Here is an 18,656-nt window from a genome sequence, read left to right on the forward strand (position 1 = left end):
GGGTCTTGTGGGGAGTTTGTGTACTAACAGGGACTCTACACATCCTTGAGTATACTTACAAGAACTTGTGAGACATGGCTGTAAGTAATGGTTCTTGCATAGCAAGTGTGTTCTTACACTGCCCTGCAGGACATGGGCATACTTACAAGACTTTGTAAAGCATGGGAATATGTACTGGGCCTTGTAGGGCATGGGTATACTTACATGACTCTGTATAGAATAGGTGTACTTACAAGGCCTTGTGGGACATGGGCTTACATATAGGGACTTGTCGGGCATGGGGTGAAAGTGCACAAACTTACAAAGCGTCGGCATGCTGTATTTACACAACTTTGCAGGGCATGAATGCACTTACACAACCTTGTAGGGCATAGTGATGTAGTGAAGTCTGGATGCGACAGCAGCCACCAGGAACACCCACCATACACACCACCAGCTATGCACACTCTCACTGTCCCTGAGAAACATGACATTAAGTGACACACATGACTTTCAATCCCCAAACCACAAACACCATCACAAAAGTAACAAACTTAATGCCCTCTAACCAATAATTGGTACCAGATTTGTACACACACAAAAAAAAAAAGTTATCCTCTACATACAATACATCAGCTCCATCTTAAACTATGCCTCATCTGCCTGGTCATCCACTGTGTCAAAAGTGAATGAAACAAAGCTGTAGACCACACAGACAGAGCAAACACTTCCTGTCTAACAAGCACAAACACCCACCATCCACACAATGTTACAAAGAGCCCCCAAAATAAAATCCCACCTTAATATGCCAGGCACTCAATCATTTGCAACAGCACTAGACCCCTTCCTACCCAAAACACTCCATAACTAACCAGCAATACCCAAATAGAAATAAACAGTTCATTTTTACTTAATGCATGAGCATCCTATACTCACATTTCTCCCACCTCGAATGAACAAATTACAAATCATATACACAGCAAAAGGACTTCATTAGCACTAAACAACCATCTTCCCATCTCAATTTCAAACACTAGCCAACAATATATCAATTCATCTATAAACTGCATTCATAAGATATGTAAGAATTACTCTTTCATTCTCTCATGCATGCTCTGATGGTTCCTGACATGCCTCTTTAATCACTTCCACTAAGATAATTTACTATTCTTTGAAGGATTCTGTTATTCCTGCCTCATGCTCCAGCTTTCTCTGCGACTGTGCTGTTTCTCATTTAGGTAAATTCTCTGCACTAAGTCATCCATTTCATTTCAGATTATCTTTTCCAGTAACTTACAAACCAAAATAGTCTGACAAACCAATTTGTAGTTTAATGCTTCTTCCTGGTCTCCATTCTAACACAGAGGTATCAAAATATGCCATGGTGTGTGTCCCTCAGGTCCTGGTGTGTGTCCCTCAGGCCCTGGAATGTGGCCTGGTGTGTGTCCCTCAGGCCCTGGTGTGTGTCCCTCAGGTCCTGGTGTGTGTCCCTTAGACCCTGGTGTGTGTCCCTCATGCCCTGGTGTGTGGCCTGGTGTGTGTCCCTCAGGCCCTGGTGTGTGGCCTGGTGTGAGTCCCTCAGGCCCTGGTGCGTGTCCTTCAGGCCCTGGTGTGTGTCCCTCAGGCCCTGGTGTGTGTCCCTCTGGCCCTGGTGTGTGTCCCTCAGGTCCTGGTGTGTGTCCCTCAGGTCCTGGTGTGTGTCCCATAGGCCCTGGTATGTGTCCCTCAGGTCCTGGTGTGTGTCCCTCAGGTCCTGGTGTGTGTCCCATAGGCCCTGGTATGTGTCCCTCAGGTCCTGGTGTGTGTCCCTTAGGCCCTGGTGTGTGGCCTGGTGTGTGTCCCTCAGGTCCTGGTGTGTGTCCCTTAGGCCCTGGTGTGAGTCCCTCAGGCCCTGGTGTGTGTCCCTCAGGCCCTGGTGTGTGGCCTGGTGTGTGTCCCTCAGGCCCTGGTGTGTGTCCCTCAGGTCCTGGTGTGTGGCCTGGTGTGTGTCCCTTAGGCCCTGGTGTGTGTCCCTTAGGCCCTGGTGTGTGTCCCTCAGGCCCTGGTATGTGGCCTGGTGTGTGTCCCTCACGCCCTGGTGTGTGTCCCTCAGGCCCTGGTGTGTGTCCCTCAGGTCCTGGTGTGTGTCCCTCAGGCCCTGGTATGTGGCCTGGTGTGTGTCCCTCAAGCCCTGGTGTGTGTCCCTCAGGTCCTGGTGTGTGTCCTATAGGCCCTGGTGTGTGGCCTGGTGTGTGGCCTGGTGTGTGTCCCTCAGGTCCTGGTATGTGTCCCTCAGGCCCTGGTGTGTGGCCTGGTGTGTGTCCCTCAGGCCCTGGCGTGTGGCCTAGTATATGTCCCTCAGGCCCTGGTGTGTGGCCTGGTGTGTGTCCCTCAGGCCCTGGTGTGTGTCCCTCAGGCCCTGGTGTGTGGCCTGGTGTGTTTCCCTTAGGCCCTGGTGTGTGTCCCTCAGGCCCTGGTATGTGGCCTGGTGTGGGTCCCTCAGGCCCTGGTGTGTGTCCCTCAGGCCCTGGTGTGTGTCCCATAGGCCCTGGTGTGTGTCCCTCAGGCCCTGGTGTGTGTCCCTCTGGCCCTGGTGTGTGTCCCTCAGGTCCTGGTGTGTGTCCCTCAGGTCCTGGTGTGTGTCCCATAGGCCCTGGTATGTGTCCCTCAGGTCCTGGTGTGTGTCCCTCAGGTCCTGGTGTGTGTCCCATAGGCCCTGGTATGTGTCCCTCAGGTCCTGGTGTGTGTCCCTTAGGCCCTGGTGTGTGGCCTGGTGTGTGTCCCTCAGTCTGGTGTGTCCCTTAGGCCCTGGTGTGAGTCCCTCAGGCCCTGGTGTGTGTCCCTCAGGCCCTGGTGTGTGCTGTGTGTGTCCCTCAGGCCCTGGTGTGTGTCCCTCAGGTCGTGTGTGTCCCTCAGGCCCTGGTGTGTGTCCCTCAGGTCCTGGTGTGTGGCCTGGTGTGTGTCCCTCAGGCCCTGGTGTGTGTCCCTCAGGTCCTGGTGTGTGGCCTGGTGTGTGTCCCTCAGGCCCTGGTACTGTGGCCTGGTGTGTGTCCCTCAGGCCCTGGTGTGTGGCCTGGTGTGTGTCCCTCATGCCCTGGTGTGTGGCCTGGTGTGTGTCCCTCAGGCCCTGGTGTGTGTCCCTCAGGTCCTGGTGTGGCTGGTGTGTGTCCCTCAGGCCCTGGTGTGTGGCCTGGTGTGTGTCCCTCAGGCCCTGGTGTGTGGCCTGGTGTGTGTCCCTCATGCCCTGGTGTGTGGCCTGGTGTGTGTCCCTCAGGCCCTGGTGTGGCCTAGTCCTTCAGGTCCTGGTGTGTGTCCCTCAGGCCCTGGTGTGTGGCCTGGTGTGTGTCCCTCAGGCCCTGGTGTGTGGCCTGGTGTGTCCCTCAGGCCCTGGTGTGTGGCCTGGTGTGTGTCCCTCAGGCCCTGGTGTGTGTCCCTCTGGCCCTAGTGTGTGGCCTGGTGTGTGTCCCTCAGGCCCTGGTGTGTGTCCTCAGGTCTGGTGTGTGTCCCTCAGGCCCTGGTGTGTGGCCTGGTGTGTGTCCCTCAGGTCCTGGTGTGTGTCCCTCAGGCCCTGGTGTGTGGCCTGGTGTGTGTCCCTCAGGCCCTGGTGTGTGTCCCTCAGGTCCTGGTGTGTGTCCCTCAGGCCCTGGTGTGTGTCCTGGTGTGTGTCCCTCAGGCCCTGGTGTGTGTCCCTAAGGCCCTGGTGTGTGGCCTGGTGTGTGTCCCTCAGGCCCTGGTGTGTGGCCTGGTGTATGTCCCTCAGGCCCTGGTGTGTGGCCTGGTGTGTGTCCCTCAGGCCCTGGTGTGTGGCCTGGTGTGTGTCCCTCAGGCCCTGGTGTGTGGCCTGGTGTGTGTCCCTCAGGCCCTGGTGTGTGGCCTGGTGTGTGTCCCTCAGGCCCTGGTGTGTGGCCTGGTGTGTATCCTCAGGTCCTGGTGTGTGTCCCTCAGGCCCTGGTGTGTGTCCCTCAGGCCCTGGTGTGTGTCCCTCAGGCCCTGGTGTGTGTCCCTCAGGCCCTGGTGTGTGGCCTGGTGTATGTCCCTCAGGCCCTGGTGTGTGTCCCTCAGGCCCTGGTGTGTGGCCTGGTGTGTGTCCATCAGGCCCTGGTGTGTGTCCCTCAGGCCCTGGTGTGTGTCCCTTAGGACCTGGTATGTGGCCTGGTATGTATCCCTCATGCCCTGGTGTGTCCCTCATTTCCTGGTGTGTGTCCCTCAGGCCCTGGTATGTGGCCTGGTGTGTGTCCCTCAGGCCCTGGTGTGAGTCCCTAAGGCCCTGGTGTGTGGCCTGGTGTGTGTCCCTCAGGCCCTGGTGTGAGTCCCTAAGGCCCTGGTGTGTGTCCCTCAGGCCCTGGTGTGTGTCCCTCAGGCCCTGGTGTGTGTCCCTCAGGCCCTGGTGTGTGGCCTGGTGTGTGTCCCTCAGGCCCTGGTATGTGGCCTGGTGTGTGTCCCTCAGGCCCTGGTGTGTGGCCTGGTGTGTGTCCCTCAGGCCCTGGTGGAGTCCCTCAGGCCTGGTGTGAGTCCCTCAGGCCCTGTATGTGGCCTGGTGTGTCCCTCAGGTCCTGGTGTGTGTCCCTCAGGTCTGGTGTGTGTCCCTCAGGCCTGGTGTGTCCCTCAGGCCTGGTGTGTGGCCCTCGGTCCTTGTTGTGTCCCTCAGGCCCTGGGTTGTGTGTCCCTCAGGTCCTGGTGTGTGTCCCTCAGGCCCTGGTTGTGGGCTGGTGTGTGTCCCTCAGGCCCTGGTGTGTGTCCCTCAGCCCTGGTGTGTGTCCCTCAGGTGGTGTCCCTCAGGCTGGTGTGTGTCCCTCAGGCCCTGGTGTGTGTCCCTCAGGCCCTGGATGGCTGGTGTGTGTCCCTCAGGCCCTGGTGTGTGGCCTGGTGTGTGTCCCTCAGGCCCTGGTGTGTGGCCTGGTGTGTGTCCCTCAGCCCTGTGTGTGTGGCCTGGTGTGTGTCCCTCAGGCCCTGGTGTGTGTCCCTCAGGCCCTGGTGTGTGTCCCTCAGGCCCTGGTGTGTGTCCCTCAGGCCCTGGTGTGTGTCCCTCAGGCCCTGGTATGTGGGCTGGGGTGTGTTCCTCAGGCCCTGGTGTGTGTCCCTCAGGCCCTGGTATGTGGGCTGGTGTGTGTCCCTCAGGCCCTGGTGTGTGTCCCTCAGGCCCTGGTATGTGGGCTGGGGTGTGTCCCTCAGGCCCTGGTGTGTGTCCCTCAGGCCCTGGTATGTGGGCTGGGTGTTGTCCCTCAGGCCCTGGTGGTGCTCGGCCTGTATGTGGCTGGTGTGTGTCCCTCAGGCCCTGGTATGTGGGCTGGGGTGTGTCCCTCAGGCCCTGGTATGTGTTGCCCTGGTGTGTGTCCCTCAGGCCCTGGTGTGTGTCCCTCAGGCCCTGGTATGTGGGCTGGTGTGTGTCCCTCAGGCCCTGGTATGTGGGCTGGGGTGTGTCCCTCAGGCCCTGGTGTGTGTCCCTCAGGCCCTGGTGTGTGTCCCTCAGGCCCTGGTGTGTGTCCCTCAGGCCCTGGGTTGTCCTCAGGCCCTGGTGTGTGTCCCTCAGGCCCTGGTGTGTGTCCCTCAGGCCCTGGTATGTGGGCTGGTGTGTGTCCCTCAGGCCCTGGTATGTGGGCTGGGGTGTGTCCCTCAGGCCCTGGTATGTGGCCTGGTGTGTGTCCCTCAGGCCCTGGTGTGTGGCCTGGTGTGTGTCCCTCAGGCCCTGGTGTGTGTCCCTCAGGCCCTGGTATGTGGGCTGGGGTGTGTCCCTCAGGCCCTGGTGTGTGTCCCTCAGGCCCTGGTATGTGGGCTGGGGTGTGTCCCTCAGGCCCTGGTGTGTGTCCCTCAGGCCCTGGTATGTGGGCTGGTGTGTGTCCCTCAGGCCTGGTAGTGGGCTGGGGTGTGTCCCTCAGGCCCTGGTTTGTGTCCCTCAGGCCCTGGTATGTGGCCTGGTGTGTGTCCCTCAGGCCCTGGTATGTGGGCTGGGTTGTGTCCCTCAGGCCCTGGTGTGTGTCCCTCAGGCCCTGGTATGTGGCCTGGTGTGTGTCCCTCAGGCCCTGGTATGTGGCCTGGTGTGAGTCCCTCAGGCCCTGGTATGTGGGCTGGTGTGTGTCCCTCAGGCCCTGGTGAGTCCCTCAGGCCCTGGTATGTGGGCTGGTGTGTGTCCCTCAGGCCCTGGTGAGTCCCTCAGGCCCTGGTATGTGGGCTGGGGTGTGTCCCTCAGGCCCTGGTTTGTGTCCCACCACAGCATCAGTCATTATCCTCTGGTCTGTTAACCTGCTCGCAAAAGTGATGCTATTCCTCTTTCCTTTAATATTTTCGGTCCTGAGTTATGGACGTCTCTTCATCAACAGCTTTTAAGACAAAAAGTCGACCCTTCTGACTTTTAGTGCTCATTAATCTTCTTTCTGGTTAGGTTAGGTTAGGTTAGGTTAGGTTAGGTTAGGTTAGGTGTAACTGCTCATCAATCTTTCTGGTTAGGTTAGGTTAGGTTAGGTTAGGTGTAACTGCTCATCAATCTTTCTGGTTAGGTGTAACTGCTCATCAATCTTTCTGGTTAGGTGTAACTGCTCATCAATCTTTCTGGTTAGGTGTAACTGCTCATCAATCTTTCTGGTTAGGTGTAACTGCTCATCAATCTTTCTGGTTAGGTGTAACTGCTCATCAATCTTTCTGGTTAGGTGTAACTGCTCATCAATATTTCTGGTTAGGTGTAACTGCTCATCACTCTTTCTGGTTAGGTGTAACTGCTCATCAATCTTTCTGGTTAGGTGTAACTGCTCATCAATCTTTCTGGTTAGGTGTAACTGCTCATCAATCTTTCTGGTTAGGTGTAACTGCTCATCAATCTTTCTGGTTAGGTGTAACTGCTCATCAATCTTTCTGGTTAGGTGTAACTGCTCATCAATATTTCTGGTTAGGTGTAACTGCTCATCAATATTTCTGGTTAGGTGTAACTGCTCATCAATCTTTCTGGTTAGGTGTAACTGCTCATCAATCTTTCTGGTTAGGTGTAACTGCTCATCAATCTTTCTGGTTAGGTGTAACTGCTCATCAATCTTTCTGGTTAGGTGTAACTGCTCATCAATATTTCTGGTTAGGTGTAACTGCTCATCACTCTTTCTGGTTAGGTGTAACTGCTCATCAATCTTTCTGGTTAGGTGTAACTGCTCATCAATCTTTCTGGTTAGGTGTAACTGCTCATCAATCTTTCTGGTTAGGTGTAACTGCTCATCAATCTTTCTGGTTAGGTGTAACTGCTCATCAATATTTCTGGTTAGGTGTAACTGCTCATCAATCTTTCTGGTTAGGTGTAACTGCTCATCAATATTTCTGGTTAGGTGTAACTGCTCATCACTCTTTCTGGTTAGGTGTAACTGCTCATCACTCTTTCTGGTTAGGTGTAACTGCTCATCAATCTTTCTGGTTAGGTGTAACTGCTCATCAATATTTCTGGTTAGGTGTAACTGCTCATCAATATTTCTGGTTAGGTGTAACTGCTCATCAATCTTTCTGGTTAGGTGTAACTGCTCATCAATCTTTCTGGTTAGGTGTAACTGCTCATCAATCTTTCTGGTTAGGTGTAACTGCTCATCACTCTTTCTGGTTAGGTGTAACTGCTCATCAATATTTCTGGTTAGGTGTAACTGCTCATCACTCTTTCTGGTTAGGTTAGGTTAGGTTAGGTTAGGTTAGGTGTAACTGCTCATCAATCTTTCTGGTTAGGTGTAACTGCTCATCAATATTTCTGGTTAGGTGTAACTGCTCATCAATCTTTCTGGTTAGGTGTAACTGCTCATCAATCTTTCTGGTTAGGTGTAACTGCTCATCAATCTTTCTGGTTAGGTGTAACTGCTCATCAATCTTTCTGGTTAGGTGTAACTGCTCATCAATCTTTCTGGTTAGGTGTAACTGCTCATCACTCTTTCTGTTAGGTTAGGTTAGGTTAGGTTAAGGTTAGGTGTAACTGCTCATCAATCTTTCTGGTTAGGTGTAACTGCTCATCAATATTTATGGTTAGGTGCAACTGCTCATCACTCTTTCTGGTTAGGTTAACTGCTCATCAATATTTAGGTTAGGTGTAACTGCTCATCAATCTTTCTGGTTAGGTGTAACTGCTCATCAATCTTTCTGGTTAGGTGTAACTGCTCATCAATATTTCTGGTTAGGTGTAACTGCTCATCACTCTTTCTGGTTAGGTGTAACTGCTCATCAATCTTTCTGGTTAGGTGTAACTGCTCATCACTCTTTCTGGTTAGGTTAGGTTAGGTTAGGTTAGGTTAGGTGTAACTGCTCATCAATCTTTCTGGTTAGGTGTAACTGCTCATCAATATTTCTGGTTAGGTGCAACTGCTCATCACTCTTTCTGGTTAGGTTAGGTTAGGTTAGGTTAGGTTAGGTTAGGTTAGGTGTAACTGCTCATCAATCTTTCTGGTTAGGTGTAACTGCTCATCTATATTTCTGGTTAGGTGTAACTGCTCATCACTCTTTCTGGTTAGGTGCCTCCTGAATCCCGTCAATTGATACAAATGTGTTATGATAGTGACCGACTATACTCTCTAACCTGGAGTTTCTCTTTCATAGTCTTTCTTTGCTTCCCTCAATTTCTATAAATTCTTCTCCACCAGTGATAATCATTTATCCTGTTTTTTTCATTATTTCCACTGGTTTTGTTAGCCTTGTGGTCTTACATGAATAGTCCTTTCTTACACCATTATCTCTCTAACCCGTGTAAGAGTCATATAGCTCTCATGCCCTTGTACTTAATAATGAGGCTAAACATCCCTCAAACTAAAATAACACCAAAAGGAAGTACACAGGTCTCGCCTCACCTAACTGAGTAAATTTAAAGTTCAAATAAATTCCTGCATAAATCACTGAAACACAGCAAAAATCTATTCAGTTAATTACAAAAGAAATATACAAAGAATTAACTGTCAAAAATACAAAACCATAAACATACCAGTCACTTTACTTTCAAAACTAAATGAAACATTATATGGTTTGCAAGTTTACAAATTGTTAATCCAGGGTGCTTACTATTAACACAATATCTGATAATTTTTATAATTCTAAATCATAACACACTTAAGGTTGTTGAGGCCAAACATTACTGTGTCAGTGCCAGTTAGCATAATAGTTCACACACTTTTAGTCTAATTTCCTGTCTATAACCTTCTCTTAACGTTAAACCTTAACACCAGCACTAATTTATCACACTCCAAGTCCTGCTTCAACACTAACTCCACATGTTTATAATGCCTCACTAATGAACTATAATCACTTATGAATTCCAGCCTGAGGACTTTATATATATATATATATATATATATATATATATATATATATATATATATATATATATATATATATATATATATTATTTTATTTTTTATTATACTTTGTCGCTGTCTCCCGCGTTTGCGAGGTAGCGCAAGGAAACAGACGAAAGAAATGGCCCAACCCCCCCCCCCCCCATACACATGTATATACATACGTCCACACACGCAAATATACATACCTACACAGCTTTCCATGGTTTACCCCAGACGCCTCACATGCCTTGCTTCAATCCACTGACAGCACGTCAACCCCGATATACCACATCGCTCCAATTCACTCTATTCCTTGCCCTCCTTTCACCCTCCTGCATGTTCAGGCCCCGATCACACAAAATCTTTTTCACTCCATCTTTCCACCTCCAATTTGGTCTCCCTCTTCTCCTTATTCCCTCCACCTCCGACACATATATCCTCTTGGTCAATCTTTCCTCACTCATTCTCTCCATGTGCCCAAACCACTTCAAAACACCCTCTTCTGCTCTCTCAACCACGCTCTTTTTATTTCCACACATCTCTCTTACCCTTACGTTACTCACTCGATCAAACCACCTCACACCACACATTGTCCTCAAACATCTCATTTCCAGCACATCCATCCTCCTGCGCACAACTCTATCCATAGCCCACGCCTCGCAACCATACAACATTGTTGGAACCACTATTCCTTCAAACATACCCATTTTTGCTTTCCGAGATAATGTTCTCGATTTCCACACATTCTTCAAGGCCCCCAGGATTTTCGCCCCCTCCCCCACCCTATGATCCACTTCCGCTTCCATGGTTCCATCCGCTGCCAGATCCACTCCCAGATATCTAAAACACTTCACTTCCTCCAGTTTTTCTCCATTCAAACTCACCTCCCAATTGACTTGACCCTCAACCCTACTGTACCTAATAACCTTGCTCTTATTCACATTTACTCTTAACTTTCTTCTTCCACACACTTTTCCAAACTCAGTCACCAGCTTCTGCAGTTTCTCACATGAATCAGCCACCAGCGCTGTATCATCAGCGAACAACAACTGACTCACTTCCCAAGCTCTCTCATCCCAAACAGACTTCATACTTGCCCCTCTTTCCAAAACTCTTGCATTTACCTCCCTAACAACCCCATCCATAAACAAATTAAACAACCATGGAGACATCACACACCCCTGCCGCAAACCTACATTCACTGAGAACCAATCACTTTCCTCTCTTCCTACACGTACACATGCCTTACATCCTCGATAAAAACTTTTCACTGCTTCTAACAACTTGCCTCCCACACCATATATTCTTAATACCTTCCACAGAGCATCTCTATCAACTCTATCATATGCCTTCTCCAGATCCATAAATGCTACATACAAATCCATTTGCTTTTCTAAGTATTTCTCACATACATTCTTCAAAGCAAACACCTGATCCACACATCCTCTACCACTTCTGAAACCACACTGCTCTTCCCCAATCTGATGCTCTGTACATGCCTTCACCCTCTCAATCAATACCCTCCCATATAATTTACCAGGAATACTCAACAAACTTATACCTCTGTAATTTGAGCACTCACTCTTATCCCCTTTGCCTTTGTACAATGGCACTATGCACGCATTCCGCCAATCCTCAGGCACCTCACCATGAGTCATACATACATTAAATAACCTTACCAACCAGTCAACAATACAGTCACCCCCTTTTTTAATAAATTCCACTGCAATACCATCCAAACCTGCTGCCTTGCCGGCTTTCATCTTCCGCAAAGCTTTCACTACCTCTTCTCTGTTTACCAAATCATTTTCCCTAACCCTCTCACTTTGCACACCACCTCGACCAAAACACCCTATATCTGCCACTCTATCATCAAACACATTCAACAAACCTTCAAAATACTCACTCCATCTCCTTCTCACATCACCACTACTTGTTATCACCTCCCCATTTGCGCCCTTCACTGAAGTTCCCATTTGCTCCCTTGTCTTACGCACTTTATTTACCTCCTTCCAGAACATCTTTTTATTCTCCCTAAAATTTAATGATACTCTCTCACCCCAACTCTCATTTGCCCTCTTTTTCACCTCTTGCACCTTTCTCTTGACCTCCTGTCTCTTTCTTTTATACATCTCCCACTCAATTGCATTTTTTCCCCGCAAAAATCGTCCAAATGCCTCTCTCTTCTCTTTCACTAATACTCTTACTTCTTCATCCCACCACTCACTACCCTTTCTAATCAACCCACCTCCCACTCTTCTCATGCCACAAGCATCTTTTGCGCAATCCATCACTGATTCCCTAAATACATCCCATTCCTCCCCCACTCCCCTTACCTCCTTTGTTCTCACCTTTTTCCATTCTGTACTCAGTCTCTCCTGGTACTTCCTCACACAGGTCTCCTTCTCAAGCTCACTTACTCTCACCACCCTCTTCACCCCAACATTCACTCTTCTTTTCTGAAAACCCATACAAATCTTCACCTTAGCCTCCACAAGATAATGATCAGACATCCCTCCAGTTGCACCTCTCAGCACATTAACATCCAAAAGTCTCTCTTTCGCACGCCTGTCAATTAACACGTAATCCAATAACGCTCTCTGGCCATCTCTCCTACTTACATAAGTATACTTATGTATATCTCGCTTTTTAAACCAGGTATTCCCAATCATCAGTCCTTTTTCAGCACATAAATCTACAAGCTCTTCACCATTTCCATTTACAACACTGAACACCCCATGTATACCAATTATTCCCTCAACTGCCACATTACTCACCTTTGCATTCAAATCACCCATCACTATGACCCGGTCTCGTGCATCAAAACCACTAACACACTCATTCAGCTGCTCCCAAAACACTTGCCTCTCTTGATCTTTCTTCTCATGCCCAGGTGCATATGCACCAATAATCACCCACCTCTCTCCATCAACTTTCAGTTTTACCCATATTAATCGAGAATTTACTTTCTTACACTCTATCACATACTCCCACAACTCCTGTTTCAGGAGTATTGCTACTCCTTCCCTTGCTCTTTTCCTCTCACTAACCCCTGACTTTACTCCCCAGACATTCCCAAACCACTCTTCCCCTTTACCCTTGAGCTTCGTTTCACTCAGAGCCAAAACATCCAGGTTCCTTTCCTCAAACATACTACCTATCTCTCCTTTTTTCACATCTTGATTACATCCACACACATTTAGGCACCCCACTCTGAGCCTTCGAGGAGGATGAGCACTCCCCGCGTGACTCCTTCTTCTGTTTCCCATTTTAGAAAGTTAATACAAGGAGGGGAGGATTTCTGGCCCCCCGCTCTCGTCCCCTCTAGTCGCTTTCTACGACACGCGAGGAATACGTGGGAAGTATTCTTTCACCCCTATCCCCAGGGATAATATACATATATACATACATACACACACACACACACACATACACATACACACGCACATATACACACACACACACATACATATATATACATATGAGAAATGTAAGAAACAATTCAGAAAACTGAAACTTCTAGCTTGAAATGAATGAAAAAAAAGAATGTCACATAATGGTTCAACCTCTGGCTATGGAAAAAAGGAAATGTATAATTTATTTACACAAACGTCAATAGCAGTTCTCATCAATTTATATATATATATATATATATATATATATATATATATATATATATATATATATATATATATATAAACTTCCTGGTAACAGCCTGGTCCTCGGCTTAGCACCACAATGCAGGCAGTCTGGCTAGTTTTTTCTATTATATGCCAGTTCACAGAAGCAGGTCAACCTCACCTGGGATATTTCTCCTTCCCACTTGCTGCCCCTCAGTGTACGTGTGTGTGGCAGGTAGAACATTGTGGCGATTGTACGTCCACTCACGGTCACCGTTCCTCAAACCACGCAGAGAACCAACATTCTCATTCCTGATTTTATAACGGCAAAATTTTCACCACATGTGATGGTGCTGGTATTGTTACGGCCGCCATGCGCGTTCCCCAGGGATACCAACCCGCCGGATAGGCTCCCCGCCAACACGCCGCAGGCCTGCCAACCTTAACCTGTTAACTTCCGTCTTTACGTTTTTGATTGGGACATTCTTCACTAACATGCTCTACCTACTGGATTATGCTTCACTAAGTTTACGGTTTATACTTGACTGGTATAATTCTTAATTATTCTCCAGCTATCTATGAATAACATTTAAAATAACGACTCTAAACTGTATCAAAAGTTCGCAGTGGCTCGCTGACATAAGATTGGCAGGCTGCCTTTTTTGCCACTGTTACACCGTACTAAAGCATTGCTTACATAAAACCTGTTTATTCGCCATAAGTTAGTTATTCTAATTTTTACCTGGTTTGGTATTCCTTACATAAGCAATTTACCAAATTTTGGTTTGCTGACTTTGGCAACACTTACGGGCATTCGAGCTGGGTTTTCCTATTTGGTCATTCATGGTCGTAGTCCAAACCTTCATTCAGGAGGCCATTTTCACACAGCTCCACCTCCCCATTGTACAAAATGTGTGCTCATGTGCAAGAACATAGATCCTTCATGTGTACTTATGTATAAGAGCGCAGACCCATACAAATGGAGATGGGTGGCGAGGCCTTACCTAAAATGTATAATGTTATGGAGGCACTCAACTACGCCTGGCCTTACCTGAAGTGTTGCATAAAGTTGTGGAGACGTGTGACCATAGCAGCCCCTTGATGTACTGGAGCCAACCTACCCACCACCCGCTTACCCTGCACTTCCTCACTGTCTCTCATTATCTTCTCACCTGAGCAAAACATAACATATTACACAACTATAGAGTATAACTAGAAGATACATCAAAAATACAACACTAAAACATTTCACTTACATTAACTTTCCTTGATAACCCAATGTGATCAGTTTCTGTAGTAAAATCGGGTCTCCTTCGTTTTCCGCAAGCGATGTTTTATAAACTCTGTTGAATTACATATCTATATTCTCTTTTTAGTAAGAAATTCAACATGGGAGTGTAAATTAGTATAATAAGATTTAATAGTTTACAGAGTAGATGTATCAATACAGAAGCCCTTCAAGCAGACCTAACCAATTACCACTGTATGATGTATTTCCTATCTTGATACAAAGCCCTTCTTCCCCATAAACATGGTTCATGAAGTTTTGTTGTCCGGCTACATTACTGATACATTTACTACTGGTCGTGTACACTTACCCCGGTGCATGAGTGATCCCTGTACATGGCACAAACCAAGGAATGTCTAAAGCAGCATCAGCTGGACTTGCAAGTCGCGCACTGCCGCCATGAAACACAATGCTTCAGCTATGGATATCAAGTCGATAACAACTTTCCGGATATTAACATGACTCTCGCGCTTTCTCCAGCAGCAGCGTCGTAAGACCTCGGCTTCTACCTCCTACAAGAGCTTTTACGAGACCTAATCACTTGTTTCCCTCCTACAGCAGTACCACAGTTGCATCCATCGCCTCTCCCTCCAAAGTCTGTGTAAGGAAACTGTTTTGGGGAACATAATTGTTGCTGCCATTCAGGGAGCCGTAAGCGAACGCTGTAGGCAAGATGGGCTTTTGAAAATGTCGCTTCACCATCAACATGAACAATTATCTCCAATAATGTGCGGGACTATCATAATGTTCAATGGTTTCATCATTCCTCACTGCTCACAGAACCTTCGCCCCCTCATCCACCCTATGACTCACCGCTTCCATGTTCACTCCCAGGTACCTAAAGTACTTCACTTGTTCTCCCGACCGCGATCTGTATTACAGGTTGCACCTCTCTAATCCGGAGCTGTGGTCCGGTAACTCCTGTGGTCCGACACGTTTTGAATATGCCGCCATTAGTTAGTGGATCTGCCACAGGGCGGCCTGTTAGCAGCGATATGGCGCCAAAATATGCTTGCGCTGAAGCCGAGCTATTCGACAATCCTATTAATTTCTTATACATCGTTTTTTGCTGAAAATGAAAGCCAGAAAAGTGTAAGGTTTCGGAAAACTGTGAAAGGTGGCAGGAGTACAGAATTAAACAGTGCACTTATAAAGTGGTTTAAGCTCTCACTAACGAGGATGTAAGCACTTCTGGGAAGATGCTTATCAAGTAGGCCAAAGTTTTTCACAGAGAACAAAAGCTAGACTATGACTGTGAATATTCGCAAGGATGGTTACACAAATTTAAGACAGAATTTCAGTAAAGTGTGTGCAGTGAAACTTGACGGGAAACTTGTCGAGTAAGGTCGTATTACAAGAACATATAAAACCCCAATTCAATATTAAACAACCAATAACAATACGTCAAGGATACAAGAATGTACGAGCTGGCTGGGACTAACTGGTCTTGTTGGTTGGGTTTTACGGCCATTAACCTATGAGGAAGGTCATTAGGCCTACAAACCTATTTAATGTATGACTGAAGTCATCATTCATCAATACCTATTCTTAAAAAATAATAATTTTGATATAATAATAAAGATAAATAATAATAAAAATGAATAATGGAAAGAAAATATTTGTGGGTATTGGGCCGAGGTGGTCGGCTAATACCACCAGTGGACACAGTATCCATGGTTGCATATGACCCCAGACCATATGATGTAGTCTGGCTCCCTTTATGACCCCAGACCATATGATGTAGTCTGGCTCCCTTTATGACCCCAGACCATATGATGTAGTCTGGCTCCCTTTATGACCCCAGACCATATGATGTAGTCTGGCTCCCTTCACCATAACAATAAAACAACAATAATAACAAAAGTCGACCAAAGCCAACTACTAACCTATGGTCGTCCGTCACATTGTCATAAAGGTGCGACAAAGTTTGTGTATGAATTTTCAGTTAGTGGCGGGAAAAACTTATACAAGTGTGTATAATGCTGGCGAAACTGCCTATTATTGTCGTCGTATGCCACAATAACCCTTGCCTAAGATGTTGTGGAGTCTCCATCCAAGGTATATAACAATAAAAACCTGGTTTGGAAGTATTAATGGTTGTATTGTTTCCTGCTTTAAGTTTTGTTCTAGCTTTGATAACAGCAATATGTGTGTGGAATGAGCTGGCAAGACTAGGCGTCGGGCAAACATTTACATAGTTTCTGTGGTGCAGCAATGTCCAGGTCCCGTGTGGCCGGATGAAAGAGGCTCAACCTGTATCACATCTTTCTCACGTTTTCAATACTTACTCGATCAAACCACCTCACACCACATATTGTCCCCACACAATTAATTTCCAATATATCCACCCTCCTCTGAACAGCCTTATACAAAGCCCGTGCCTGCCATCCATATCATATTGTTGGGTCTACAATTCCTTTCAAACATACCCATTTTTGCCTTCCCAGAAAATGTTCTCTCCACACATTCTTCAGCTCTTCCATAACCTTTGCTTCCCCACAGCTCACTTTCGCTTTAATTCGCGACCATGATTTCTTTCAAGTATCTAAAACACTTCACTTTCTCTGTTTTCTCCATTTAAACTCACATCTCAACTAAGCTGTCCCTCAACTCTGCTGAACCTAACAACCTTTTTTTTTCTCAATACTCTGAACTTACTTCTTTCACACACTCTTCCAGACTCAAGTTAGCAACTTGTGCAGTTTCTCAATCGAATCCGCCACTAGTGCTGTATCATTAGCAAACCGCTACTGACTTAATTTACATGCCGTCTCATCTCATACAGTCTTCATACTCGTCCCTCTTTCCAAGACTCGCATTTACCTTCCTTACCGTGTCATCCATAAACAGACTGAACAACTATGATGACATCACACACCCCTGCCGTCGACCGCACTTCACTTGGAACAATTCACTCTCCTCTCACACACATACCTTACACTAGTGATAAAAACTCACAGCTTTCCTCCCACACCGTATATAACTAAGGCCCTGTACAAGGAACCCTACCATATGCTTTCTACAAGTCCATAAATGCCACATACAAATCCTTCAGTTTCTGTAAGTATTTCTCACACACATTACCTAAAAGCGAACACAGATCCACACATCCTCTACCACTTCCGAAACCACACTGTTCCTCACCAATCTGATGTTCAGTACATGTCTTCACCTCTCAATCTTCCCATACAACTTACCCGGTATACTCAACAAACTTATACCTCTATCGTTTGAGCACTCACCTTTATCCTCTTTTGTCTTTATACAATGGCAGTAAACATGCATTCTACTATTCCCAAGGCACCTCACCATGATCCATTCATACAGTGAAAATCCTCACCAACCAATGGACAGCAGTCAACCCCTCACTCAATAAATTCACCTTCTGTCAACTTGCCACATCTTCTCAGGGTCAAACATTCACACCTTTAATTTAAATCGCACGGACACTCAAAACAAATTTGGGGGCCCCTATTTTAAACTTAAAATTTTTAATACATTAAACCTTCATCCACATATCAGGGGCAAAGGGGGTCCTAAAATACATCCCCCTTTCCCCAAACATGGCCCTTTTCAATGTTTGACCCCTTCCTGTAAGTACCCCCCTCGTCTCTTCCTGGCAACTTTTTTGCTCAATCACCAACCCCCTTTCTTTCACCAAAATCGCAACGGCAGCCATCCCTCTGGCAGGGGGCCTCAGGTTAAAAAATTTTTCGGCCCTTCCAAATCTTTACCGGGTAAAAAATCCTTGGGGGGGAAATCACTTTTCCCTTCCGCGGGGACCTCACCACTAACCCCCTCACGAAAATACCCCACCGGGTGAAATCCTCGCACCTATGGGGGTGGGCCGGGGGGGACCGGGTATTCCAGTCCTGGCTTTTCAGGGCAAAACTCCACAGCGGTACAGTTTCCTTTTATAAGGGCTAAATACTTATTGCCCCTTTATCACCCCGTATTTGGGGCCGGGCCTAAAATCAAAACCGCTTTGGGAAAACACATTCAGATGCTCTACCATTTTCCCTTTTCAGACTTCTCATCGCCGGTGGAAAAAAGCACTAATAATACCAACTCTCGCTCCCTTTCAGTTTTACCACATCAATAAAGAATTTACTTCCTTACCAAAAAACTCTTACCAACATTCCCACAATGCTAATTCAAAATGTAGCGCTATCCTTCTTTACTTTGTTCTTTAAAGCGCCTGACTTTATTTCCAAACATATCAATTAGAGCAGAAACTTGGGGTTTCTTCCTTAAAAACAAACCTATCTATCCTGATTTTTTTATCTTGGTTTACATCCATACATTTGGGAAAACCAACCCTGGGGTTCCGGGGTTTTTGAGCACTCCCTGCTTCTTCTTCTTTTAAAAAAACAACTACAAGAGGGGGGGGGTTTTTTAAATCCCCGGTTTCCCCCCCTTTCAGTCCCCCTTCTATGACACAGAGGGATAGGGGGGGGTTTTGACTTCTTCTCACACACACACACAAAACACAACACACCACCACACCAAAAC

The 18,656-nt window shown here is 47.3% G+C and overlaps 1 protein-coding gene across 1 annotated transcript in view; it reads right to left on the minus strand.

Annotated features, from left to right (window-relative positions):
• Positions 1-18,656, minus strand: part of LOC139753120 (protein O-mannosyl-transferase 2-like) — a 177,992-nt gene that overhangs the window by 146,802 nt on the left and 12,534 nt on the right. The window contains exons 2-3 of the mRNA XM_071669215.1: positions 13,908-14,028; positions 356-457 (exon numbers count right to left, since the gene is read on the minus strand). Coding sequence (XP_071525316.1) covers positions 356-457; positions 13,908-14,017 — 212 coding nt within the window. The 5' untranslated portion in view covers positions 14,018-14,028. The remainder of the gene's footprint in view (positions 1-355; positions 458-13,907; positions 14,029-18,656) is intronic.

The sequence above is a fragment of the Panulirus ornatus genome, chromosome 14, assembly GCF_036320965.1.
Source record: "Panulirus ornatus isolate Po-2019 chromosome 14, ASM3632096v1, whole genome shotgun sequence".
NCBI classification, from domain to species: domain Eukaryota; kingdom Metazoa; phylum Arthropoda; class Malacostraca; order Decapoda; family Palinuridae; genus Panulirus; species Panulirus ornatus.